Source organism: Peromyscus eremicus, chromosome 11 (assembly GCF_949786415.1).
Source record: "Peromyscus eremicus chromosome 11, PerEre_H2_v1, whole genome shotgun sequence".
NCBI classification, from domain to species: Eukaryota; Metazoa; Chordata; class Mammalia; order Rodentia; family Cricetidae; genus Peromyscus; species Peromyscus eremicus.
In genome coordinates, this window is record NC_081427.1 from 11,923,907 (window position 1) to 11,951,356 (window position 27,450).

Below are 27,450 nucleotides of genomic sequence, written 5' to 3' on the forward strand. Positions count from 1 at the left end.
CGGAATTTTCCAAGGACGGAGGGTGAAGTTCGGAACTCACTGGGACCCTTCACTACCAGGGCCTTCCATCTCCACGCCGCCCCGCCGGGGGTCCCGCCCAGCCTCTCACACCTACTCCTCCCGCCCGGGTACCCGGGGGTGCAGAGAAGCGCTCGCACGCAGGATGTGAGCATGCGCAGTGGACGTCCGGCACCAGCGGTCTCGGGCTCCGCGGCCCGGGCCGCTCTGCGCAGGCGTACCCCCGCTCCGGAACGCCTCGCCTCCCGCCACGCCCCCCTCGCCGCGGGTCAAAGGTCGCGGGGCGGGGCCGAGTGACGCTCACGGAAGCGCTCTGCGGACCTCGCGAGGCGCGGGTGCAGCGGCCGCCACGGCCCCGGGACGGCGGGAGCGCAGGGCCCGGCGGCGTGGCCGCCCATGAGTCGGGGAACCATGCCTCAGCCCGGAGCGTGGCCCGGAGCGAGCTGCGCCGAGACGCCGGCGCGCGAGGCGGGGGCCGCGGCGCGGGAGGGCGGGAAGGTGACGACCGGCGCGCAGCCCCGGGCCGCGATGCGGTGCCCGGCCGAGCAGTGAGTGAGCGGGGCGGGCGTGGACGCGGGGCTGCCGTGGGGCTTGGGCACCCTCGGCTGCGGGCGAGCCCGAGGAGGCGAGCGGGACGGAGGAGGAGCCCGGAGTCCCCGAGCCTGTCCCCAGCTGGGTCACCCAGGCCGCCCCGCTCCCGCTTTGACAGCTGTCCATCCCTAAAGTGAGCCCAAGCTCGGGGAGTTTGGGGAAGGGAGCCGAAGAGAGTCTGGTTTCGTGATCGGCTCACTCCCTGGAGCTCTCTCCCCCCGACCCGGCTCGGAGGAAGTGAGGTCGCCCCTGTCACAGCCGCAGGGCTGCCCTCGCCACGTCTCTGCCCTGGGAAGACTAGTCACCACTTGAAGAGTGTTGCACCTGTTGGACAGACTTTGGCCACAGGCTAGCCCTCTCAGTTTTACCCTGTCAGAGCCTGGCGGGGTGTCCCTTCCGCCCATTGCTTTTAAACACACACACACACACACACACACACACACACACACACACACACACCACACAATCAGTGCGGTTTCAGAGCAGTTCCTTACTGGCCTAAGTCAGAAGCGTTTACATTTTGCTTGGTCTAGAGGTGTCTACACTTCAGAGTTGGTGGCACAGTCACGTATGCCTTCGGACATGGTTAAAAAGCTCAGCCAGACTTAATTTTCTTTTTCTTTTAAAAATTTGTTTTCTTTTTGATTGATTGATTTATATGTAGGAGGGTTTTGCCTGCATGTGTGTCTGTGCCTGGTGCCTGAGGAGGTCAGAGGAGAGTGTTGAACCCCAGGGACTGGAGTTACAGATGGTTGACAGCCACCATGTATGTAAGTGCTGGGAACCGAACCACTGAGCCATCTCTCCAGCCTCAAACTAATTTTCTTATTGACCTGAAATTTAAATCATAAGGTGTGTCTAAATGGACCTTTAGGGCTCTTTTAATCTCCTGAAAAGGGGTCTTTTGAAGCCTGGTTAATGAAGATGTGATATAATAGCTCATTTGCCTAGTGCACTGTGGTGGGCTTTGATTCTTTTATTTATTGAGCACCCCTGTGCCATGGTAATTATTCGTGTAATGAGCTAATGGTTACTGAGGAAAGATTTAGGCTAGGAGGCCTTAACTTTCTCCCGGAGCTAGGCTGGAAATTTAAGAGTCGATGACATTGGCAGTTAGCTTTGGGACTTGGAGAGCTTTTAGCTCTTTATTTGGGTCAGCATGCTCTAAGCTCCAGGCGTAGTCGCTGGGTCTTCTGTAGTTGATGAATATTCTGGCTTTTGCTTGAAATGTCCTGGTTCCTAAATAGGGACCATGGTTTTTCTTTATGTTGAATTCCATAGACAGGTCTGTGTGTGAGTTGGTCTAATCTATGGCTGCCAAATTGAGACTGCATAGGTTAGAAACCTAGGATGTCTCTTGCCTCTGCTCTTCCTCTAGGCCCAAGATGCTTCCTAACTGCTCCTATTGCTCACCTTCCTCCTGTCCTGAGCCCTTCCCTGCATGCCCGGTCTGTTAAGTCCTGCAGCTCAGCCTTACCCTAGCAGTTTCACAGGGCTTGAAAGATACCTGAAGTTTTGAGGCCAGAACCACATTCCCAGAAGTACACAGAGTCGTTTGGTAGGTTTTCTGAGGAAATAGTTGCAGGTTCTGCAGACACAGCTTGTCAAGGGAGACACAGGTAGGGGATTTCAAGACCAAGTTTCATGATGCTTGGTTGAGCACGCTGCCCCGGCCCCCAAATTCTTCCTGACCTCCTTGGCAACACTGGACAGAGGCATGATTCATAAAGACAGCAAACTTTACCACCCCCGTGTTTGTAGTTGGTGGTTTTATTAGCTTAATTTCTTTCTCTCTCACTGCCTGTGTTGCCTTAAATTATCCCATTCTTCTTTGACTCTTTATCAGGTGGGGAAATGAGGCTAGTATAACTTAAACATGTTACTATTTCAACATCACACCACTAGTGTATTTTATCTTTCTGAATCAGCATTATATGAGTAGTTGGGCTATTTTTCTTTGTGAGGCTTAGGGTCATGCGTCATAGAAACATTACATAGTTCACAGTATAATAGATGCATATGTGATATATGCAGCTTAATAGTTTGAGTGTAAATTTAAATTAATATTGTTAAGAATGTGCTTTAAAAATCTGTTTTGGACCATACGGGTCAGATCTTTCTTTCCACTTGGAATCATTGAAAATATTTGCACCTTAAAATAGGGAACATAGTAAGACTAGATACGATTTGAGATATTCTATGGAGTCATTTTTTACTACATTTGAGGGGAAATTAATTATGACTACAAATAATAGCCAGTCTCCTGCAGCTGAATTGTGTGTTTGGGATGTGACTCTGCAGGGTCTGATGGATGGCTGTAGTGGCAGAGGCCGCTCTGATTCTGTCCGGTAAGCTCACAGCATTTCACAAGGGAGAGGCTGGGGAAGAGGGACACATAAACCACACGTATACACTGCTTGCTGCCCAGGCCCCAAGGATGGCTCACAGGAAAACGTGGGCTCCTTTTTGAAGACCAGATTAACTGACCTTCTGTAAGCGCCCTGGCTGCTCGCATTACAGTTCTCCTTTGCTCTATCTGCTGCTCATCCCCCATCCCTTCGTGTTTGATTTCTGCTCCATCTGTTGACTACCCCTTAGACAGTTATACCACACTGTCTTTTTCAGGGATGTGACCAAACCAGAAGTGGTTAGGGAATTCACAGACCGCCCCACGCACTCTCTCATTCTACTTGAGGATGGAACTGGTGTTGAATCTGGGATTCACGGTGGGCGGGCTATGTGTGGAGGTGTACCAGGTAGTCTGTGAAGCGCTATGAAATTGAGGGCAAACTTGAGTTTCCACGCTAAGGTATGGATTCTTAAAAGGCCTGTGAGCACTCCCTGCCCTGTAAGTATTAAGCCGTTTTCAGGGATTGCCAAGCCTGCTGTTATGGTATGTCTTTTCTGCCCTTGCCCAGTCTAGTTCACAGGGAGCAGGCTAAGAATAGGTAGAGTGGTGGGGTAGTAGTGGACCCCTCTCCTCTCTCCACCCGAGGAAGAACCTACGTCAGGAATCATCTAGGGTGTCTCCAGACCTCACTGTTGAAGGCGCTGTGTTGTCCTTACACACTTCTGGAAGTCACATGGAGCAGCATGAGCTGGACGTGGAAAGTCCACTTGCAGAAGCGGGTGGAATTTTGGCCTAGGTGCTGGTACTTTCCTGCATTTGCTGGTTGTTTACCCCTTTCTGCAGTCACTGAACAGTGGAAAAGGGTCTTTACTTTTCCTGTGTCTGTGTGGGAAGACATGGTGGTGTCACTCTGGTTGACTGTGTCTCACCAATACTGCCTGAGCCGTTAGTCTTAGGACAGACCAAGTTAAGTGTGAGCTGCAGGGCTCCAGTTCAGACCTAAACAGAATTACACACTCTGTTCTTTTTCTTAGATAATTAAGGGTGCCTCGGTCAAACACTCAGCGTATTGATGAAGATACTATTTTGGGGGCTGGAAAAATGGCTAGTGGTTAAGAGTACTTGCTGCTTTTGTAAAGGACCTGGTTTAGGTTCCCACCATCCACACAGTGTGGCTCACAACTATCTGTAACTCCAGTGTCAGGGCATCCAGCACCCTCTTTTGGCCTCAGGCACCAGGCACACACATGGCATACAGACATGCATTCAGGGAAACATTCATACACATAAAATAGCAAAATCAAAATAAATACTTTTTTTCTGATAAAGGAAAACATTTATTTTATTTTATAGTACATCTTTTTAAAACAAAAAATATCTTGTAAGCTGTGTGTATAAATTAGAATTGATTTTTCATTTCATGTCTTGAATTAGACATTGAAACTATGGTTTCACAGAAATCTGCTTCACTGAGCTCTGCCTTTAATTTGCTATTTTCTTGGAAATAATATAATTTTGTCTGTACTAGTGAGCATTTACAAGCAAGTCTTATCTGCATTTAATGGTCCATTCCTGTAATGCCAGTCAGTACTCTGAAGGTGGAGGTATAGGGGCTTAGGAGTTCAAAGCCAGGTTCAAATCTGCCTGAGACCCTGTCTCAACCCCCTCCCATCACACACACACACACACACACACACACACACACACACACCTTTAAAATCTGTTGATATGGCAATCTCTAAGGGTAGTAGGTACTAGTTATAATTTAGTGTGCACTGGAGCTTACTCAATCTGATATGTTGCTTTCAGAATAAAATAGTTTAGCTCATGAGAAAGTGGGTAAATAGTATTTAATGGAACTTGATTTAATGGATCCTTTCAAATAATGCCATGGTGCTAAACTAGGGAATTTCTAGTTAGGAATTATTATCATTTTGGTTTTAAATGTAACTGTCCAGTTTAAACGTTAACTAGCATGTCTAGACATTGAGTCATTTCTCTCTTTACTATTTTATAGCTGTCATGGTTTGTAGGAGCGAAGCTGTGGCTGTGGCGATCGTCTGAGCCTGTGGGGTTTGTGGCCTCTGTTCTTTGCCAGAGGGGACACATCTTTACCAGTAGAAGTTGCCATCCTTTCAGAGCTGTCAGCACGGATGACTTCATCTTAATTAATAATACCCCTTTCCTGGCATTGTTCCATTATCTTCCCTTCCCATAAAAGAAAAAACAAAACCAAACAAAACCAGACCTCCACCTGCTTCACATTCCCAGCTTTAAATATAATTGCCTTTTGTAGTTGTTTTCAGTGTAATATTTTGACTCTTAAAACATCAAGACTGTGGTCTGGTTTTGTTCTAGTGCTGGGGATAAAAAGCCCCTGAGCTCCAGCCCCAAGACAGATAATAAAATGGAGTCATTTTATTTTATTATGTACTGTTGTAGGGAGTGAGCTCCAGAGACTGGGATACGCTAGGCAAGTGCTGTTTCTTCCTGATCACCCTTAGGTGGGTGGATAGTTCCTCCTGGCTGTCACATGCTTTCCTTTCTGACTGTGTCGATCTTCATTCCTTAAAATTGACACTTACCTGGTTTCCAAGGAAACACAGCTTTGGGATCATTTCTAAAGGTCCACATTACGGCTTGCTTTTGGTGGCCAAGGAAGTTAGCAGATGCTGGTGCAAGGATCTGGGTGAACTGTCGGGTTGCTGAAGTAGTTTGTAGATGCTGTGGGCTGGTCAGCAGTTTCTCCTTTGCTCCTCTTGTGAGGACTGTGTCCTGAACCCCTGCCTTTCCCTGCCCCCGATTCCCGGCCGTCTGCCTTCCCTTTGCACTCAGTGCTCCTGTTTGCTCTGTTCTGTTTCTTTTAGTTCTTCTCCTGTTGGCCCTCGTAGGAGTTTTTTGTTTTGTTTTGAGACAGGGTTTCCTCTGTGTAGCTTTTGGAGCCTGTCCTGGAACTCGCTCTGTAGCCCAGGCTGGCCTCGAACTCACAGAGATCCACCTGCCTCTGCCTCCCGAGTGCTGGGATTAAAGGCATGCGCCACCACTGCCCAGCTTGGAATTTGTATTTGGATTGCCTCCTCTGGGCACTGGGGTTGTGATTATGGTTTTGGTTATTTTGTAAGTTAAGAACAGAGGACCAGAGGGGAGCCAAGTGTTCATGCAGGCTAGCCACAGAATTTGCCTGAAATGCAAATATATGATAGGCGATTAGAACTTAGCTGGAAGAGGAACCGCAGACCATACAGATCTTACCAGCCTTCTCATTGAAGCTGAGAAAGCTGAGGGCAAGATTGGGGAAGTGTTGTCCAAAGACAGCTTCTGAGAATTTAAATATATTAAGAAAGTGATTTGTTTCAATGACTGTTTTAGAGAATCAGAATTTCTCTAATAGGTATAATAGTGGGTTTGACGGAAAGATGTTATTAAATTTGATAGAAGAATGAAAACATGTGGTCATATTTTATTTTTGGCCTTTGATCTGTTTGCTTTTAACTTTGGCACAAGCTCTGTGGGTGATATCATGTCTTTTGCTTGAAATGTCACTGGAGCATATGATCCTTGTTCTCTTACCATCACACTGCTAACACATATACATACATACACACTAGGGAAAACAAGCCTAAGAAACCATCACTGGGCAAGTTGTTTATTAGGACTCTCCATATCAGTGGATATATGAAAATTAATAGTAGCTAACTTTTTGAATACTCATTATTTTAAGTATGTCTTTCTTAACAACAGTCCTATGAAGTAAATACTCCAGTAACTGCTATACTTAGAGGTAATAAGAGCTGGGGTAAAAGGTAGCTAAACTCTGCCAGTCTGACTTGGGTGAGACTGTTGCTCTCAGTAGAGGGTGGGCCCATACAGAATGTGTCAGGATGTCATAGGAAAAGAGACAGATCAGGGTTCCGAACCTGTTGGGATGAGAGAACACCTGTAGGAAGTCACAGGTGTAGAAGTGCAGAGCAGTTGTGGCTGTTTTGGGAATGAATTCTGGGTAGTACCTAGGGGAATAATCAAAACCATGCTGGAGGGAAGTGGCAGATATGTACTTTGTATATATTTTACACATATATAATTCATAGATCAGTATTCGTTTATATGAATGACAAGGTCTTTCCATACTCCAGGCTCACCTTGACATCAAGATCTCCTGCCATAGCTTCTTGAGTACTGAGATTATAAGCATGTACCACCACATCTGCATGGTGCAGATTTAGGCATTGGTTCTCTCACAGTTGGGAAACACTGGATGATTTCATAAGGTTCTTGTTAGATTCTCACTGCAGTCTACTCTCTAGCACCCTTCTTCATCTGTCTCTCCTGATCCGCTGTTTGTCTCCCAGCTCTGTCTGCCAGGCCATGTCCACAGATAAAGAGATTAGAAGCAGAAGTACTGTACTCATTCACTTGGCTCCTTCTGTTTGCGCCTGGCACCTCTTCCTTCCTGGACTCCATTGTGTTTGAAGCTCCTCTCTCCCCAGTTTGCTGTGAGCATGGGGCACTGTCATGGGAAATACTGAGGGTTGGAGGTCTGCACACTCCTTATGTGGAATTTCCTGATTTTTAAGCTCAGTGCGTTGCTATTTCTTCAGATGGACTTGCTTCTTCTAGTTCCCGAGCCTGGGACTTCCTCCTGGCTTACTAGCTTGCCTTGCCTAGCTGCCCCTCCAGCAGCCTTGGGCTTTCCTGCCTGCACCATTTGCCCCTCTGCTTCCTACTGTTCTTTCCCAACATGTCTTTTGCTTTCAGCAAAGGTAGTTGTGTTCTGTTCCCTTTATTGTTATTTGGGGGTTAATAGTATTTTCGAGGTGCCTGGATTAATAATAAAGCTGGAACATACTGGGTAGCTCTAGCCAAGCCTCTAAATATTCAAGGAAAGGGAGGCATTTTCAGAGTGGGAGCCCTGTTCATTATCTTTGTTCTGATTTTTCCCCCCTTCCTAATACTTAGTAGTTCACTGGTAGTGATTATATTCTTAAAGAAGTTGGTCATTAGTGGTAGCCATTAAAGCTTGTGGGAGCACAGCAGCATCTGGGGGGTTGGTTGGTTGCTGTTTAGGGAACAGGTGAAGCCTTGAGGAATTTTAGCTAAGGGAGCTTGGAATAATTGATTCTCTATTTTCATGTTTTTAGAGTAGCTGCTGTCAGAATTGCTTGTAACATTACAAAAGTTGACATTCCTATATAAATGCTTTTATTAGCACTGTTTCTGTTCTTGGAACTTGATGGAATCATTTCAGGAGTGTCACTGATTAAGATGCATGCTAGTCAATTTTATTTAAATGGCATTGGAGTCATGTGATGTATGAATGGTCTCATTTAAAGGAAGCAGTTCTGAAGTGGAAGAAAGTGTTGAGACAGACACATGAGCATCCTAGGACCCGTATTTTACTACTGTGGTATCCTGTATATGAAAATAGTTAAATTTCTGTGTCATAAGCATTTCATAAGCAGCTATATATTATCACACATTGGGGAATGTCAGTGAACAAGAGTTTGAAAATATCTACTTTGGTGTGATTTCAGCGAGGAGGACATGTACCGTGCTGCAGATGAAATAGAAAAGGAGAAAGAATTGCTAATACATGAAAGAGGGATATCAGGTATGTTTGGAATTGTTTTGTTTGTAGACCTTTTTTTGTTTATAGAAAATCCAGTTGGATTAGTATATCTATCCGCTTTCATGAAATGCGGCATGTATTTCCTAGGAAGTCCTCTAATGCATACAGTTTTTTCTCTATGAATTACTCACTTTGCTGAAGTAGATTTAAGGCAGACTTTTCCTTGCCTCTGTTGACTCTGCCTTCTCTCAGTTTATTTCTTTACATTCTTAGAACAGTTTGGATGTGAACGCAGTTTTCCTTTTCAATTGCAAGATGTTTTGAGAAGTTAGCTATACACATATCCTTGTCTGAAGAAAGCTATGTGGCTCTGGTTGACTACAGCAAAATGGCCATGTGCTTGACAGCACCCCCATCATTTTGTGACTGTATGTAGTCTGTGCTGCTCTCTTGGGCTTGCTCTTCTCACTCCCGCCAGTGCTCCTGGTGTGGACTTGGTGCTCCTCCTGGCTCCCTGGCCTGTGGTGATCTTCCCAGCAGGGGTACAAGTGAAATGTGTCCTTCCATTGCAGATAGGCCTATGCAGAGGCTGAGTAGAGATCTTGATAGAGTGTGTTTGAATGTTATTATCTTTCTCACTGCTTGTGTAATTCACATGTTCTACTTTTTTTGAGAACTGGCTTCTATTTCACTTACGGCTAACAAAAGCTTTGTAATTAGGATACATAAGATTTTGATGTTTTCTGAGTCTTCCTCCAGAGCTGGTCAACTCATTCCAACATGCAGCAGAGATGTTTTATAGTGGTTCTCCCTAGAACTTCACAGGATGCTCATTCTCCATGGCTCTGTTGTTCCAAATCACTGGGGACATAGAATGCTGTTCGAGCATCATGCTCTTCTGTGTTCACCCATTGTTTGCTAATGCTGTAGAACCTCCTGTTCTTCTCTTCCACTTTCTAGGCTTTGTTGTGATTCTCTTCTGTCCAGCATTGTTCCCACACAGGCGTCCAAGTTTTAGTGAGTCTGACAGTGCTCCCGATATCTCAGCCCCGCTGCATTCCTGCTCTTCCTAAGTGTCCTGTAGCAGCACCACCTCCTCCACCACAGAGCCCGGAGCAAGACTGAGAGGCTCTGGTTCTCTTGGTTGGTGAAAGGACATTCCGTCTAACTTAGCTCCATAAAGGCTTCCTAGGCCTTGACCTCCTATCCAGCCTTGTAAATAAAGATCTGTTGGACCTTGTAAGTTTACGTTTGTCTTTGGTAGCTTTTATGCAAGCTGAATAGTTGTGATAGAAGCTGTATGCTCCTAAAACCCAGGTTATTTTCCACCAGACCTATTGCAGAAGGATTTTGAGATTCCAATCCTAGTCTATCTTCTCAGAGTCCCAGCTTCCTGGAGGAGCCCCAGTTTTGTTTCTTACTTTTTGGGGTGTGATTATTATGTTCATCACTTATGTGATGAATAAGGTCCAAACCTTACTTATTTTTTTTTTTTTTTTTTTCTCGAGACAGGGTTTCTCTGTGTAGCTTTGCGCCTTTCCTGGAACTCACTTGGTAGTCCAGGCTGGCCTCGAACTCACAGAGATCCACCTGGCTCTGCCTCCCGAGTGCTGGGATTAAAGGCGTGCGCCACCACCACCCGGCCCAAACCTTACTTATTTGAATGCCTGCTTACCACTTTGGTTTTTTTACTTCCCTTATTTAATTTTTTTTTTTTTTTTTTTTTTTTGGTTTTGGTAATAAAAATGGTCTTCTTCCTAGAAGCAGCAGTGGGAGCCTGTGTAATTTACAGTTAGAAGGAGGCTATTGTAATTCAGTGAGCTGATGAGGTCATCCTGTGCCTCCATCTCCTAGTCTAGTCAGTATGTGGAGATGGCTGGTGTCCTCCCAGAGACAGTAGCCCAGTGGAATTCAGGTAACATTATGCTGTGGCTGTGCAAGTACTTCATTTCCCCAAGCCTCCCACCTCATACAGACCTCTGATTCAGGACAGGACTAGCCTTCTGGCTTGACTTCCTGTCTTTATAAGACCGCTGGGCCAACTCTACCCTGTGATCTGAGGTGGTAGGATTCCCCAGCCCTGCCCAGGGGTCAGGAGTGAGGACAGCAGAGAGGAAGACAGGAAGGGAGCCTTCCTGTCTGGAAGCCCTTCCTCTGCTAGTAGAGTGCTTTCTCCACAGGCTCACAGCCTGTCTGGAAAGAACTTAGAGCCTAGAAAGGGTCCTGACTGCCTATTAGCAGTTCTTCCTGTTTGTGGGGGAGGACAGTAGAAAGGCAGATAGGGAGTACTTCCTTATTCTGATCAGCTCTTAAAAACTATCTCTTGAATTTCAAAGAGGAAAGGTCTTTATTTAAGGGTGGGTTGTGCAACAGTGATACTGTGGTCTCTTTCACTTCTAGGTGAACCCTGATGTATTCCATGCAGAAATATATCTGTGTTGTCTGTGCATGGATTAGTTCCCCCTTTTGTAAAAGGTTGATTTTTCTTTATGAAATGATAAACAATGAGGATTTTTGGTTTGTTTTTGTTTTTTGAGTAGGCAGTTTTTATAATATACTTAGAAAACAAATTGCTGCTGCTCCATCATTCTGGCTTCCACTGTCCACTGGCTTGTCAGTGCTTGTGGTCTCTGCTCCTCCTGGAGAAGTCCATTCAGGGCAGGAGCTTTGTCCTCGTTGTCTTTACGTTCCCAGTGATGGCACAGTGCTTGACACATCAGAGCTTCAGGGAATGTGTGTTGAGTTGAATGAAACAGTTATTTCACGTACAAGATATGTGGGCTCTCTGTGTCTGAAGTACTTCTAGGTTCATCTCCTAAAACAGTTGTTAATATCTGTATCCATTATAGTTTAAAAAAGAAGCCAAGATGAACCCAAGAATGTGCCTATTTTCCTTTTGAAATAACCAACTGTCATATACATACATGCACATAGTCATAGGTATATATCAAGAAATCAAACCTCATCCATTAAATCAAGAAAATCTTAAGGCCCTAGGTTTATTCATCAGTACACACACACACACACACACACACACACACACACACACACACACACACACGAGAAGGATGTTGTGGGGAGAAGAGAATCTAAAGGCATTTGGAAAAAAAAAACCTGATAACATTTGTTTGATCCTGAGGTATACTAATTTTGGGGGACATCTAAGGAAGTCTGTGGATTAGCCAATAGCGAGAGCTCTGTTACTTTTTGACTTACTAACAAACTGTAGTCTTTTAGGTAAATACAAATATAATTTTTGTTCGGTATTATCTCTGCCTAATAGATATGAAAAATCACAGATGGTGGAGGTTTTTCTCATGGTCATCTGCTTGCTTCTGATTATAAAAGTGTTCATAGATACCCGTGGGTCAGATGAGTGTGATCTAGGAGGCTCCTGCAGCCGTCTGAGCACGGGAAGAAGGGCTGCCACCTGACTCAGGATTTAAATGAGCAACCTGACTAACTGCTGTGTGGAGAATGATCTGGAAAATGGTGACAAGGGAGACCCATTGAGAGACCACTCTGGAGGTGGCCTGAACTAGAGGCAAGGGCAGTAGTGGGATTCAGGAAATTTTAAAATAGAGAAAGTAAGGAGTAAAAAGTGGACTCCCCTCTACCCCAGGTAAAACAGTACCTTTATTTCCATTACTCTTTGGTTCATGACTTGTTTCGTTTATTGTTGCCATTTTGATTCTTCAACAGAACCCAGGCTAAGTGTGGCTCCTGAAATGGATATTATGGACTACTGCAAAAAAGAATGGAGGGGAAATACTCAGAAAGCCACGTGTATGAAAAAGGTACAGCCAGCGTGCACCTATTTGAGTCTTCAAACCATCTGTCCTAAGTTACATATCATATTATGTTTTTAGACATTGGTTAAGACAACTGCTATAATAAGACAATGCTGTAAATATTGGAGTTCTAATTTTAGAGATGAGGAAACAGACTGCAAAGATAAGGACTTATTTGAAGTCACAGTATTAATATAGAAGCAACATCAGTTCTTCAGTAACTTAGCTGCTTTGAAGAACACATAGCTGTGTTGTTGAGAATTGAGTCAGCAATTGATGGCTGTCTTTGAGAAATTTGGGAATGCCCTCTTTAACCTGGTGTTGTAAAAGCCTCAAGGATAGTCAGGGTGATTCTACACCTCCTGTGTTTGGACACATGCTGTCTAAATCCTAGGGTATAAATTCTCCTATACTCTGTGGTGATATTGTGTTCCCCAATATATTGTGCACCATAATAAACTTATCTGGGATCAGAGAACAGAACAGCCACTAGACAGACATAGAGGCCAGAAAATGGTGGCATACACACCTTTAATCCTAGCATTCCAGAGGCAGAGATCTGTCTGGATCTCTGTGAGTTCAAGGCCACACTGGAAACAGCCAGGCATGGTGACACATGCCTTTAATCTCAGGAAGTAATGGCAGGAAGCAGAAAGGTATATAAGGTGTGAGGACCAGGAACTAAAAGCTGGTTAAGCTTTTAGGCTTTTGAGCAGCAGTTCAGCTGAGATTCATTCCGGATGAGGACACAGAGGCTTCCAGTTTGAGGAAACAGGATCAGCTGAGGAACTGGCAAGGTGAGGTGGCTGTGGCTTGTTCTGTTTCTCTGATCATTCAGCGTTCACCGCAATACCTGGCTCCGGGTTTGTTTTTATTAATAAGACCTTTTAAGATTCATGTTACAGTACTCTATGCAGAGAGATCTTGAACCACTTCCCTTATTTAAGGTGTGCCAGGAGCTCCCTTCACTTAGTTCCGTTGCATATACTGGCAACACTAACATAGTCTCCAAGACTGTGGGATGGTAGTGGAGCTGCAGCGCCCTGTGGGCTCTCCTTACAGAATGATTCCCATCCAATATTCCTAGTCAGAGGGTAAATATGTGAAAGTGCAACTGTTGGACCACTCTTGAGCTACAGAACTGGCAGGGTCAGACTTCCACCTAGCACTTAAGGTTCTAAGTACTTTTTTTCTTGGATTATTTACATTTTGAATTTGAATATATTTCTTGTGTTCTAGAAATACTGACCAATATTTTTGTTTTTATTATTCATTTTTTATGTATATGGTCTGTTTTGCTACCATGTATGTCTACACTACATGTGTGCAGTGTCTGTTGAGGCCAGAGAGTACATTGGATCTCCTGGGACTGGAGTTATTGATGATTGTGGGCTGCCATGTGGGTGCTTAGAATTGAACCCAGGTCCTCTGGAAGAGCAGCCAGTGCTCTTAACCCCTAAGCTATTTCTCCATCCCATATTTGATAGAATCATATTTGGTAGAAAAATAGCCTATAATTTTTTTGCTTAGGGTTTTAAATTTTTCAAAATTTAATTAGTTTCCCTCATAGCTTGTGCGTTTTTTGTTTGTTTTTTGGTTTTTTTTCTTTAAGAAAATATTACTCATCTTATAGGGTTCACCTTAGGTCCCCAAATGCCTTTTGCCCCTTGGAAATCTGAGAGAAAATGACAGCCTCAGCCCTAATTCTTGTAAATTTGTATCCTAGGCCCTTATATGTGAACTCAGTCACAAAATACCCTGGATCTTAGTGTCTGCTAAGGGTGAAAGACTTACCCTTCAGAGGCCTTCTGCTGACTGTGCTATCAACTACCCAGGGTTTCCAGCTTTCCACCCAGAAAGCTGAGTGGAACCATGTGTCTTATTTTCTCACCTGCCCCAGAAATGCCTCACTGACTAGTAATTTTATTCTGTTGCCTCAGCCTCTTCCAAAGCTCTGTTTTATCAGTTGGCACATTAAAGTCCAATACTGAAGATACTCAGGTTACCCATGTCTGCCATGTTTTAGAAATTATGGGAAAATCATTCCTCTCTGGGATTGGTTTCAGGGAAAGATGGGATCAGTCAGCAATGAGATCAAAGCACCATTTAGAGGCACAGCTCTGGGAGCCGTAGTGGAAGCTGGCCATCGTCACTGCCTGTTAACTTCTTGATTTTATGTTAGCCCTTCCTTGCCTATTACCTGTGTTTAGTTTCGGATATTCTCTTGGAAGTGTTTATAAATCTAAATTAACTTTTTAAAGAGTTAGATTCCTCTCTGAAATAATAGACTCCATGTATAGCTATAGACCTGTCAGAGTCTAAGGGCTCTGAGACTGTGATCACCCGATGATGTAGCTGTGGTGTGTCGGGTTGTGTCATTACTACAGTCATTCTTTTGTGGAGAACAGTGTGCCATATTATGCCAGCAGCCACTTTATACATCTCATGGTCGCTGTATCTCTTGACTGTGTTGTTGTCTCACACTTGATTGAATCTCTTTTTCACGGTGGCTTGTTAGCACAATTCCCCAGCTAATACCCAGTAAGAGCTTATCTAGCCAAGTGTATAGTAGGACACACTAGCTAGATTTGTGCAAGTACACTGTGATGTGTCCACAGTGATGACATTGCCTAGTGACTTATTCTCAGAATGTACTATCATCGCTAAGTGACATATGCCTGTGTGTACACACACACACACACACACACACACACACACACACACACACGGGAAACTCGAGATTTTGTACATTTTTAAATCTGGAGATAGAGATACTGCATGTCTCCCCTCCTTTTCCTGTTCTCTTTATTAAAGCATTTGAGATTAATTAACCACAGATTAAACCTTTCTGATTGTCACCAGTGAGTGGCGGTGAGTGCTCCCTCAGTTGCTTAGGAAAGGGCTTTGAGGGTAGCTAGTGCTGGATAATTATTTTGTATGTCAGATCTGTTGCATTTGTTACAGATCAGTGGTTCTCAATCTGTGGGTCGCAAATATCAAATATTTACATTATGATTCATAAAAGTAGCAAAATTTACAGTTAGGAAGTAGCAACAAAATAATTTTTTGGTTGTGTGGGTCACTACAACATGAGGAACTGTACTAAAGGGTTGCAGCATTAGGAAGATTGAGAACCACTGTTATAGATGCTGATATTTCTCATACAGCATCATTATTTTAAAATAAATGGAATTATAGTTGAGAAAGACTGAGCTGTTCTTGTTTCCCACTTCCCAATGATTTAGGGCAATTTTTTTCTGTAGGGATGGAACTTGTCTTGCTCTCTGAAGCCAGTAACTACCATCTGAACTCTTTGATGTTTTCTCCCAAGGGCTATGAGGAAGTTTCTCAGAAATTCACATCTATAAGGCGAGTACGTGGTGATAATTACTGTGCACTGAGGGCCACACTGTTCCAGGCCATGAGCCAGCTGGCGGAGCTGCCCCTCTGGCTGCAGGACCCGGAGCTCACGCTGGTATGTTGCTGCGTGGATCTGAGTCTCCATGTTTCAGGAAGTTCTTGTAAGAAGATATCTCCTTTCTGCTCATGCTGCCTGACGGTGTTATATGCAGCATGATTTCAGTGTATGGATTTGTTCAATTTTGCATGTCTAAGATGACTTTATATATTAAAAAGATGACTAGAAATGACCAGTATTTTCCAGAAGAGAAAAATGATAAAACTTAATACCAACAGCTAAGCTGAATTAGAGACCAGATGCTTAGAATTCATAAAAAACACATAGAAACAACTTGACTTTATTTTAGTATTTCTGTGAAGTAGGTTGTAGAATTTTTTACTGGTGTCCAGCCAGGGTTTTAGGTGCAGTTCAAAAATGATATTCTTTCCATGGTGAAATGTTAGTGTTAACGTAGAGACGTTTCCTGGGCCTGGCTGTCTTTAGTGCTTTAAATTTACCGTGTGGTAGAGTCCTCGGGATCTGTGCCTCCAAAAGGAAGTTCTGTAAACCCTGGTACTAGTTAACATGGCTTTGCTGTTCCTTGTTTACATGTGAGGTGAAGGGCTTTCTGGAGTGTGGGCTGGACAGAGTTTTAACTCTGTAGCCCAACCCAGGCTGGCTTCAAACTTGTGGTCATCCTTCTGCTTCAGTCTCCTGTGTGCTGGTGTCACAGGTGTGAGCCAGCATGCCTGGCTGATAAAAACCTGGCCAAGATGTTACTTCTGTGTGGTCTAACACTTATCAGTAGGGTTTCCTAGGAGGAACAGTTAAATGCCAGTTGCACTAATCTGTGCTAAGTATAGTGAATGAGTGAGTGTGTGCTGACTAACTTGTCCCTGTTACACGTGGGCTTCAAAAGAGAGTACTTTGAAAATTATTATTAAATCATATTGATCCTTTTGAGCCTTGACCTTTGAGGGGCTTTTTAGATTTCTGGGCTTATTTGACACTGAACTTAAATTTTTATACTTTCTAAGAGCTTTTGGTGCACATAATGTCCTAAATGCCACATGTGAAACAGGCCAGGTAAGCAAGGTGGGGTGGTACATGCCTGTAATCCCAGCACTTTTGATGCTGAGGCAAAAGGATTGTGACTTTTAGGCTAGCCTGGTCTATATAGTATGGCCTTTTCTCAAGAACTGCCTCCCCCACTTCCAAAAGGGGGAGTAGATAGGCTGCATTTGATATTGATCAGTATTAAAATGTGTTCCTTGTAGGAATGATGTAGCTGTCGTGTGGTTTTCCTGGCTTAATTGGAGTAATGAACAAACAGCTGTTTAATTCCCAGTGGCTCTGTGTGGTTTCCTCTTCTCCATAGCATCACAAGTTTGCCTTGCTGAAGGCATGGCCACTGGGCAGTCAGTATTCACGCTGACTGATTTGGTTCTGCTCAATCTCTGATGAAGAAGTGACGTTTTTGTTCTCCTGCCCTCAGAAACTTAATGTGTTTGGACCTTTCTTGACAGTTTGTTTTGTTGTTCCCAAGACTTGAGTGAAACACCGGCCTCGAGCTCTGTTGAGGGTGCTAGGAGAGGAGGGGTAGATCAACAGATGTTGCTTGTACTGGGGACTCCCTGAGTGAGCAGGTGTGCAGGTGTCTGCTTCCGTTTGCAGACTGTTACCCTCCGCCCGATGCCAGGCCATCACAAGAAGACAGGCAGGCTCAGCAATCCTCTCTTGGAAGTGACTCAGTGGAAGGGACCTTCCGTTCTGCTGCTGCTCAGCTTCTCTGACCTTGCTGCTTTCCTGCCTAGCAGCTGAGCTTTGTCTCCCTTGCCCCTCTTGACATACAGCTGTCCCCTTTTCTCTTAGCCCTAGGCTCCTGTTTGTTGTTCCCATTCTGTCCAGAACCCAACCTGCTTGACGGCAGGCAGATTCTCGGACCCCAGCCCCAACCTGGAGATGGCTGGCCAGAGCCTTTTAGTTGTTAACTGTACTGTATTTTTAAAGATCTCTGCATGGGTGAGAACTGTGACAACATTTACTAGAGAATGACACTAAAGCTCTTTGTGGTTTCGTTTTGGGATGATGCTTTAGATACTTGCTATTGTTGTGTTATCAAGACTATAGGTATTTGTTAGAGAAAACAGGCTATTCTCCAGGTTAGTCACAGTGGTCCTTAAACACTTACCATAATCATTTTTTGCTTCAGTCTGTTTCTTTCTTTCTTTTGGTTCTTTGAGACAGAGTTTCTCTGTAGCCCTGGCTGCCCTGGCACTCGCTCTGTACACCAGGCTGGCCTCGAACTCACAGAGATCCTCCTGCTTCTGATGGGATTAAAGGCATGTGCCACCACCTGGCCAGTCTGCTTCTTGTATCTCTTACTCCAACAGAAGGCAGGCCGGCCTGTGTGCTTAATAGAAAGGAATGGTATTTATGGGGACCCCATTGTGACTCATGAAAGCATTTAAAGTTGTATCTACTTCTTCTCAATAAATAAATACAACTCCATTGTTCTTTCCTAATAGTTCCTTAAAAAAATGTGTGTGTGGGGGGGGCGTGCGTGCGTGCGTGCGTGCGTGCGTGCACGCCTGTGCATCCATACACACAGTGAGTGTATGGAGGTCAGAGGACAGTTTTGTGGAGTTGCTCACCTTCAACACTTAGATGGGTTCCTGGGATTGACCTCAGGACAGCAGGTTTACATGGCCAGTGCTTTTTCCCCACTGAGCCGTCTTGTTGGCCCTCTAACCTGTGCTTTTCTATGCTTTATGTTTTTGGACTTTCCTCTAAGATTCCCACATCTGGAAGTGTACACCCTGGACCTGGTTAATCACTTTGTCAGCAGATTGACTAGTGAGTGACTAGTGAGTGAATGAGATGAGGAAATTAACTTGTGTCTCCCAACAGTAACTGAATTGGCTGTTGCACTCGCTTGTTAGAGAACTGTCCAGTGTTACAGAGTCCTCCGCTGTTCTGGGCTGCCGTTTACCTCCTTCCCACCCTACGCATCTCTGGGACAGGTATTTTTTTGTCGTGAGTGTAGTTCTTGAAGGGAGGTTGTAATTTCACTTTGTTGCCACTTGAGGGCATGTTAGATTCTGGTGATAGAGACTAAACTGAGAAACTGCCTGTCCAGGACTCAGAAGTGCAGGAATGTGTGGGCACAGAGTGGGCCTGTTGCAGTTTTCAGTGAACGGTCATTTGTCATGGGAAGATGATAGTGACCACATGCCTTTCCTCCTTGAGTGATGATGCAGTGCCAGTACTGTGCTCTTGATTTTTATAGTGACAAAACCATCTTAGCTGCATGTGATTGTCACAGACTAAGAAAGCACAATCAGAATATTGTTCACGAAAGGGCCTCTGAGTCTTAGGTCCCAGTGCAGCTGAACGTATCTCATTCTAAGCTGTTTAGTACTGTTAAACAAATCCAGCATAGGACATTGGGAATGTGTTTGGTTTTTTTTGTTTGTTTGTTTGTTTTTTTGTTTTGTTTTTTGGACTTCAGGGGTGAGTCTTTTTATTTATAAAATTTTAATTCATTTGTGTGTATGTGCCTGCCTCTCCTGTGGAACCATCTCACTGGACCACAGAGGTGGAGTCTTAGCAGTGCAGTGACGTGTCCATAGCTAGCCCAAGTCTGGTTTTTATCCTGACAGACTGTTGGGAAGGCGTAGTTTCTCATGTTGTCATCTATTCCAGATTCTTTGATATGTAGGGACAAATGAAACAGTCCAGGAACCAGAACAAAAAATGAAGACCATAATAGTTACTGTCTTTTTGTCAGTAAGGAAGGAAGGCACAGCTCCCTGACCCTCCCAGTGCTACTGAGTCTTGCTCATCTTTTCCACTTTATGCTGTTGATTAAATATGTGTGTTAATATTGCATAACAGACAGGTCTTGTGTTTTAGTGGGTTGTTTTTATCAGGGAAGGAGCAGGCTTTGACTTGATCACAGGCCTTCCGTGCCTACAGTTACCTCGCTGAGTACTAATGAGTGGTAAGGTTACCAGTGTGCCCAGAAGCCAAGTTAGTTACTGTGAAGACCCAGTGTGGTACTTCCTTAGCTTAGCCTCAGATTTGCCTGTTAGGTCCCCCCTGTGGTTGGTGTCCTGCAGGCTGGACTCCTGTGCATCTGAACCAAAAGCTGAATTCACCCTAGCAGCCCTCTGTGTGGCTGCTTTCTGAATTGGTGACTTCCGGGTTCCGATTCTCCATCCTGAACCCATATGCTAACTGCAGGAATTGATTCTGGAAATTCAGGTGGGTTTTGTCTAAAGGCTTTGTGGTGTCCCTGTGTGTCATAGATACCTTGTAGCGTTGACACCTCATTGTCTGTCTCTGCTCCTTGATATTCCAGTTACCAGAGAAGCTGATAAACAAGCACAGCTGGATCAAGCAGTGGAAACTCGGACTGAGGTTTGATGGGAAGAATGAGGACCTGGTTGAAAGAATCAAGGAGTCTCTTGCCCTGCTGAGGAAGAAGGTCTGACCTGTGTAATTTTTTGTCTCTGATTGGTGCAAACCTTTCTCTTTGGTTCCCTCAGCAGGTTCAGTGTGCTAGGCTTGTTTGTTTATTCAGTTATTTCTTAAATTTATAAAGAAGGTTTATTGTGGCTCTTGGTTCTCTTTTGAAGCCAGAATTTGCTGGTTTCAGACAAAATAATTTGGAGCTGGGTTGTGTAGTCAGTAGAATGCATGCATGACCAGGAACTGAGTTTGATCTCCAGAACTCATGTATAAATGCCAGATGGGGTGGCACATGATTATAATCCCAGTAATGGTGAGCAGGGCACAGGAGGATCCCTGAAGCTCACTGATCATCTAGTCTATCCTAATTGGTCAGTGAGAGACCCTCATCTCGACATGCATGCATACACATATACACCCTTACACATGTGCACACATATACATGCTCATACATTGAAAAAGCAAACTTTAAAAGAACATAAATTCTTCACATAAAGTCTTTGGTAAAATGAAGAAACACCACCAACATTCTGTATTCTTTGAGGTGGTACTATATATAAGTATCTCAGATAACATTTAATTTTTTTTCATAAGAAACCTTAATAAATATATTTTTCATTCTAAGTCATATTTGTAAGTTTCAGGGTTATCATTTAGCCTGTATTCCTTTATTAATTTATTTTGTGTGTGTGTGCACGCGCACGCATGCATGTGGGTACCAGTGGAGACCAGAGGAGGGTGTTGGATTCCTGGAGCTGCAGGTAGAGGTGGCTGTGAGTGTCAACATGATATCCTCTGCAAGAGCAGCAAGTGCTCTTAACTGTGAGCTCTCTCTCCAGCCCTTTAGCCTACATTCATATTCTCACTGACCACTGTGTGTTTATGAAGTTCTTTCCAGTTATTCTCAGATTTTAAGAGTCTGTGTTAAAAACAGTTTTTCAGTAAGTAGATTTAATAACTTGTCTTTTAAAACTATCCCGAGCCTGTGGTCTGGTGTATATAGTTAACTACCTTTCTGTGGTAGAGCACACTATAAGAACACGGTTATTCTCCTTGCCTATTGGAGTGTAGTGTGTAGTGTTTAGGGCTAGAAGCCTGCATATACCCAGTTGCTGGCCTAGTGAAGTGGTGAGGGCAGGCTGCAGCTCTGTGAGGGAGGGCGTGGTGAATTCATCAGCTTAGCTGTAGATTGCAATTTCTTTCTCATGTTTTTTAGGGTATGGAAAAACTGTTAGTTTTGTTTTATTATGTATGTTGACTGTAACTAGACGCTCCTTTGGGGGAATGTGTATGTGATGCCAGTTTACAGAAACATTAAAATTGCTCGTTAGTAATCTGTGCCAGCAGCTGTCAGACTTCTCTTTGTCATGCTTGGCACTACAAGGTACTTGGGCTGCTCTACCTTTTCAACCAAAAAAGTAGCATGGCTGTGGTCATCCTCTTCTGAAGATGAGGGGACCACAGCCTGGAGGTTGGCTAAAGCCCTGCAAAAGCCAATTTTAATTGCATCTTGACTTTCTAACTTTAGAGCCATGCTTCTACCCAGCACTATGGTCTGCTTCTAGAAAATGTGAGATGTGGACAACATATTCCAGCTGTTAAGATTGGGAAGAGTTCTGAATAGTCATGATCATTAAAATTTCTCTTAGGTTTAAAATCTGGACTGGTGTTTGAAAGCAATGCTAATTAATGCTTATTCATAAGGACTGGTGTTTATTTATGGTGACATCTTTTTTTCATGGCCACTTAGCAGTACACATATTTACAATGTTTTCTTGTTCATTTAAAGAGTTTGCCTATTATTTGGAAACCGTTATTTTTAATTAGGAGTCAAGACTTTCCAATTGGATTTATTCATTAGACACTCATGTATATTTTTAAGACATTATAGGGGTGAGTTTAATAAACCAGTATTCAGGAGATCCCACAGTCTCCCTTGGCAGTCTTCCATTTTGGAGGCTTGCCTGCATATTTCTGGGGTAACTGTCTACAACCTCTTCCAGGTGTAGCCATCACAGCTGTGCTTCATGGCTCCCTCTCACACACTTTTTCTGTTGGGTATCTCTGATTGTTAATGTTGTTCTTTCTGCCTGGGAAGTTTCAGAGTCAGCGTTTCCACCTCACATCCCCTGCTTCCCTTACTGTGTGGTACTTCTTTTTCACATTAACAAGGGGAGACGCTCAAAAAGGGCTTCATGTAGTCTGAAGAATACCACTGTGTGGGGTGAGAACTTGAAGCTTTTCACATTGGCATGTGTCTTATGGCCCCCTACTTTTGGAAATCACCTTGTACTCATGGTATAGAAGTATGCCAGGGATTTTCAGAAGAGTAATTCTAATTGTGACAACTTTCCTTACTGTAGTGGGCGAGCCTGGCTGAAATGAAGACTGCTGAAGCCAGGCAGCTGGCGTGTGATGAACTGTTCACAAATGAAGAGGAGGAGTACAGCCTCTATGAAGCCGTCAAATTTCTAATGTTAAACAGAGCCATCGAACTCTATGATGATAAAGAGAAGGGAAAGGAAGTCCCGTTTTTTTCTGTGCTCTTATTTGCTCGAGACACATCAAATGACCCTGGACAGCTGCTAAGGAACCACCTAAACCAGGTGGGACACACTGGTGGCCTTGAACAGGTGAGTTGTGCATTTGAGAGTATTGTATCTCTGTTAGCCATCACATGGGATCTCACACTTTGTAGGCCAGTTCAGGAGCAGCTTTTCTAAGTGCTTCCGGTCCAGCTTCTTGTGAGCTTCCGTTATGTCCTTTACGGTTTCAGTCTTGATTGGGGCTGGAGGGTTTACTTGCATGTCTTACATGTGTGACTTTTGGCAGAAAATCTCAGTTCTTCATTGGTAACCAGAAGGAGTATTCAGTTCCTCACGGCACAAGCCCTTCTCTATAGGGCTGCTCTTGGTGTGGAGGAAGATACACACTCCCACTTACCCCACATTCTGTTTGGTAGAAGCTAGTCACTAAATATATCCCTTACTCAGGGGAGGGAAGTGAAGGTCTCCCTTTTTTAGGGAGGCATGCCAAAGACTTGTGGACATATTTGTTAGTCCCGACCCTCACGTAGTCCCAGGATTGCTTGTGTGAAGTGGTGGATACCGTTAGTTCTCTTGACTCCCTGGGAGGCTAAGATATTTTATAAAGCACTGGGTAGACCCGTTTGAGGTGTTTGCTTCCTCTTGGCTGCTGGAGCCAGTAGAGCCCAGCCTCTGTCAGGTCTGCTTTCATGGAAGCTAAGTTCAGAGTATTGTGCAGACACCTCGTGCAGTAGTGACCCCTAAGCCAAAGGTCAAGTTACCCTACTGGGTTTCACTTTTTGTATCATTTCTTTAAAATAATTAATACTCTGTGTGCATGTGATGAGCTAATCACTAAAGTAACATGAAGACTCTGAATCTAACCTGCTCCCTCTCTACTTGGACTCCTGTGACTAGCTTTTTGGGAAAAGGCCGACGTGCCAGGAAAGATACTTCAAGGAATATAGAGCCAGGTTGGGTTTCTCTTAGTCTTTCTGCCTGATAGAAATCTATGAAATCTATTCAGTTGTTTTGCTTAAGGACTAAGAAAGAGCAAAAGACTGGTGATTACTGCCAGACCAGAAATATTTATGATTACTTGAAATAACTGTTTGTACTCAGAATGTAGGCTGCTTATGTCTCCTGAACTGTAGCAGAGTCTAGTAGGACTTGGTCTTCATGCTAGGCTGAAGTTAGTCTCTCAGGGACCCAGGAAGCTCTGCTGCTATGGTGAATCCTCTTTCAAAATTGCTCTTTTTGAACTATAACTTAAGCACATTAACTCTTCCTATTGAAGCATTGTGATCACCAGTGCAGTCTAGTTCTAGACCATGTTGGAACTCCATAAAGAAACAAAGCCCATTAGCAATCAGGCTTCCTTTACTCAAACCTTAGTAGTCATAGTCTACTTTCTGGCTATAGATCTGCCTATTCTGGACATTCTTAGTAATGTGGTATTTTGGGACTGGCTTTTTAACTTAGCATGTCTTAAGATCCATTGTGTTTTAGAATGTATTGATACTTCATTCCTTTTTATTAGCAGGTAATTTGACATTGTATGGGAATATTGTATTTTACTCATCAGTTTGATGTGTAGTTGGGTAGTTTCTTCTAATTGCTGTGAATATTTATTGACTGTGTGTGTGTGTGTGTGTGTGTGTGTGTGTGTTCATGTATTTCTCTCGGGTATATGTCAAGAGCAGAATTGTTGTGGGCATATGGTAATGTTGTGACATTTTGAGGAACTGCTGTACAGGTCTGGAATGTAGCTCAGTGCCAGAACACTTGCATAGCATGCATGAGGCTCTCCCTGACTTTGATCCCTAGCATCGCCAAATGAAGAAAAAGAGAAGCACCTGCTGTATTTTACATTCCAGCAGCAGTTTATCAGTGCCCCATCTTCCTTGTCTTCCTTCTGCTTTCACTGCCTTTTAAAGTGATGAAGTTCATAGAGTGTAAATTAACCATTTCAGGTCTGATGAATCGACAGTTAGCACATTTTCAGTCCCCATGTTTTTATCACTCCCAAAGAAAACGCTGTATTCATGGGTCCTCATGAGTATGAGTATATACTTATATACATTCTCATGGGAATGCAGTACTATCCCATTATGGCTTTGGTTTGCTTTTCTCTAAGGGCTTATGATTTAATATGGTTATTGATCATTCATGTGTCTTCTTTGGAGAAATGTCTTCCAAGTCCTTCATTCAATTTTAAACTGGTGTTTTATTAATCATTGATTTGGGAGCATTCTTTATATTTCTGAGTATAAGTTTCCTATCAGATATGCACTCCATTCTTTATTACCCCTCCCCTTGATTAGGTTCAAAGGGGAGGAGATAGGTTGCAGCTAAGCCACTGCCGCTCATTGTCTGGGATAATGGATGCAGCTTGGTGTTCGGCCCCATCTTTCCCTGTGGCTCCGCTCAGAACACTCATTTGCTTTTCCTTCCCAGGTTGAAATGTTCCTTCTTGCCTATGCTGTTCGCCACACCATCCAGGTGTACCGGCTGTCCAAGTATAACACCGAGGAGTTCATCACAGTCTATCCTACTGACCCCCCCAAGGACTGGCCAATGGTGACCCTCATAGCTGAGGACGATCGGCACTATAACATCCCTGTCAGAGTGTGTGAGGAGACAAGTCTATGAGAGACCCACAGGTGGACAGCCATGGGATGCAGCGCAGGTGCACACGCAGCTCCTCCTCTGAGGGCCTCAGGTCTGCAGCTCTCCAAGAACCATCTGGGAGAACTCTTGGGCCCCTGGAGCCAAGTTGGACTGTGATGTTCTGAAGACTAGCTTGTAATGAGAACTAGCCAAGTCTTCACTCACTGTTCTCTCTGTTACACAGTGTGATTCACTGGGGGCTTCAGCACGTGCCTTTGGAAGTACAAACTGTGTCTCCATAAGGCAGATGCTTTTGTGTCAGAGGAAACTGTTTGGAAAGGAATATGTCCAATGAAAGTTCTGACGGTAAACTGGTTGTACTTTTTAAGACGGTAGTTTTGTTTTTGATTTTTATTCTTTTTAGGGGGTGGTGGTGATGGGTCTCATTAGTGGTCTTCCTATGAGATATACTTAAGGGATAATATCCTGGAACAGATAGTTACAGTATCTTTTGACAGCTTTGCCTGCTTTTGGAGGGATGGGCAGTGAGTTTATATGCCAGTTAATACTTTTTTAAGTAGATAGTCTCTTAGAAGATTAAGAATTGGGTCCCAGAGTGGATTTTTTGAAGCCTGGAAGAAATACAGGAAAGAATGGGGAGAAGTCTAGACATTGGTTTCTGAGGCTTGGTGCCCTGGCATTGAGATATCCTGTTGGTACATGTGCTGTAGTGTTGAGGTGTGGATTATTATAAGTTCCAATGATTATGATTCTACAGTCAGAACTGCATTTATGTCCACCTGTTTATAGAGGTGGATATCAAAACTGTCACTTAAGTTGATGTGGGGCTGAGCTGGCTGCTGGTCCTACTTTGCCCCTTTCATGAAGATCTCACGAACTGCCAAACCCATGTAACTCATCCTGTGACAAGATGAGAGAGAGCCAACTCTTTGGGATATCAGATAGGCAAGTCAAAGCAGAAGCATGTGGTAAGCAATGCAAAAGTACATTGGAGCTGCTTGGGCAGCCAGGAGGAGGCAGCTGTGCTGGCTACGATAGATCTGTGTGCGTGCCACAAGTCGTGGTCCTGACTTGGGCACGGGTGATTGGGAGAGGTGCTCAGCATGGGTTTCCTTGGGGCCTTTGTTTCCCTCGAGGGCCATAGCCCTTGGTCTTTGTTCATGGGGACTAGGCACATCCCTCTTTAGGATTCCATCTGTAGCACCCAAATTGGCTCAGCATTTGTTGGTGGTGTTATCAGGGTGTGTTGAACTTATTTTATGATAGTTAAGACCCTTAATTTGATCCAGTTTCATATAGATAATAAGCAACTTGTTTTGGGAGGCAGGACAACCCTTTAAAATATAAATTGTCATTTCATTAAAAATCAAGTCTTAAAAAAATACTGTCTTAGGTAAGAAAACTCAGGATATACAAACCAATCAGACCCTTGATGTAGTATTTCTTCCATTGCCTCATGAGTAAAATCACCACATTTTGTTAACTGTTTATTGATTAGAATGCTAGCATCAAATACCATTCTGAATGTATGTGACTATGTTAGGAAGACTCTGTGTTTTCACTGTGAAATGCTATGGTACCCTTGGGTGAAGAGGCACCTAGCAGCCAAGTTAAAATAATAATGGCTTACTGTTGACTTTGACACTTTATTTTATTGTTTGTAATTAAATAGTAGGAAATGCCTGGCATTCATGTTTGAACAATTTTGAAAGCAGAACTTGAAATGTTTAGATAATTCCCAGTGTGAGTGATCTGTGCCCTTTGGGTACCTTTAAGCTGTCCATTGAGCTGACATCACTATAGAATTTTAGTAATGTTCTTGGTAATACTCATGCTTATCTACATTTTAAAGACAATTCTAATCTTAGTGAACTTGAACTGGACTTCTAGGAACATCTTTATATGTAATAGTACTTTCTTGTTCTTGTGTGTGACATTGTTAGATACAGTTTCCCTGTATTATGTCCCATAAAGTTAATGTTGCCTTTTCAGAATATTTTCACATTTTCTCACTCACCTGCACTGGTTGTGGGTGTGTAACACCTGTTGGTTGACACATGTATGTGTCATGATGGCAGCATTAGTGCCTCTAACTTAGAGTTTGA

The 27,450-nt window shown here is 43.8% G+C and overlaps 1 protein-coding gene across 2 annotated transcripts; it reads left to right on the forward strand.

The window, feature by feature from the left end:
• Positions 1-354: 354 nt before the first annotated feature.
• Positions 355-27,033, forward strand: Otulin (OTU deubiquitinase with linear linkage specificity). Of its 2 annotated transcripts, XM_059276196.1 has the most exons (7): positions 355-566; positions 8,491-8,567; positions 12,228-12,322; positions 15,648-15,791; positions 20,080-20,205; positions 22,553-22,822; positions 25,172-27,033. In XM_059276196.1, exons 1-7 carry the CDS (start codon positions 415-417, stop codon positions 25,364-25,366), a joined length of 1,059 nt encoding a protein of 352 aa, XP_059132179.1. In that variant the 5' UTR covers positions 355-414; the 3' UTR covers positions 25,367-27,033. The 2 variants fall into 2 exon arrangements, with proteins under 2 accessions (XP_059132179.1, XP_059132181.1); XM_059276198.1 differs by lacking the exon at positions 8,491-8,567 and having other exon boundaries at positions 462-566.
• Positions 27,034-27,450: the final 417 nt, after the last annotated feature.

Bases quoted from the DNA above. Each gene is read 5' to 3' on its own strand.
- Otulin (XM_059276196.1), top strand. From the start codon at position 415: ATGAGTCGGGGAACCATGCCTCAGCCCGGAGCGTGGCCCGGAGCGAGC. The intron at 567-8,490 runs GTGAGTGAGCGG...GTGTGATTTCAG, and splicing joins ATGCGGTGCCCGGCCGAGCA to CGAGGAGGACATGTACCGTG. The intron at 15,792-20,079 runs GTATGTTGCTGC...TTGATATTCCAG, and splicing joins AGGACCCGGAGCTCACGCTG to TTACCAGAGAAGCTGATAAA.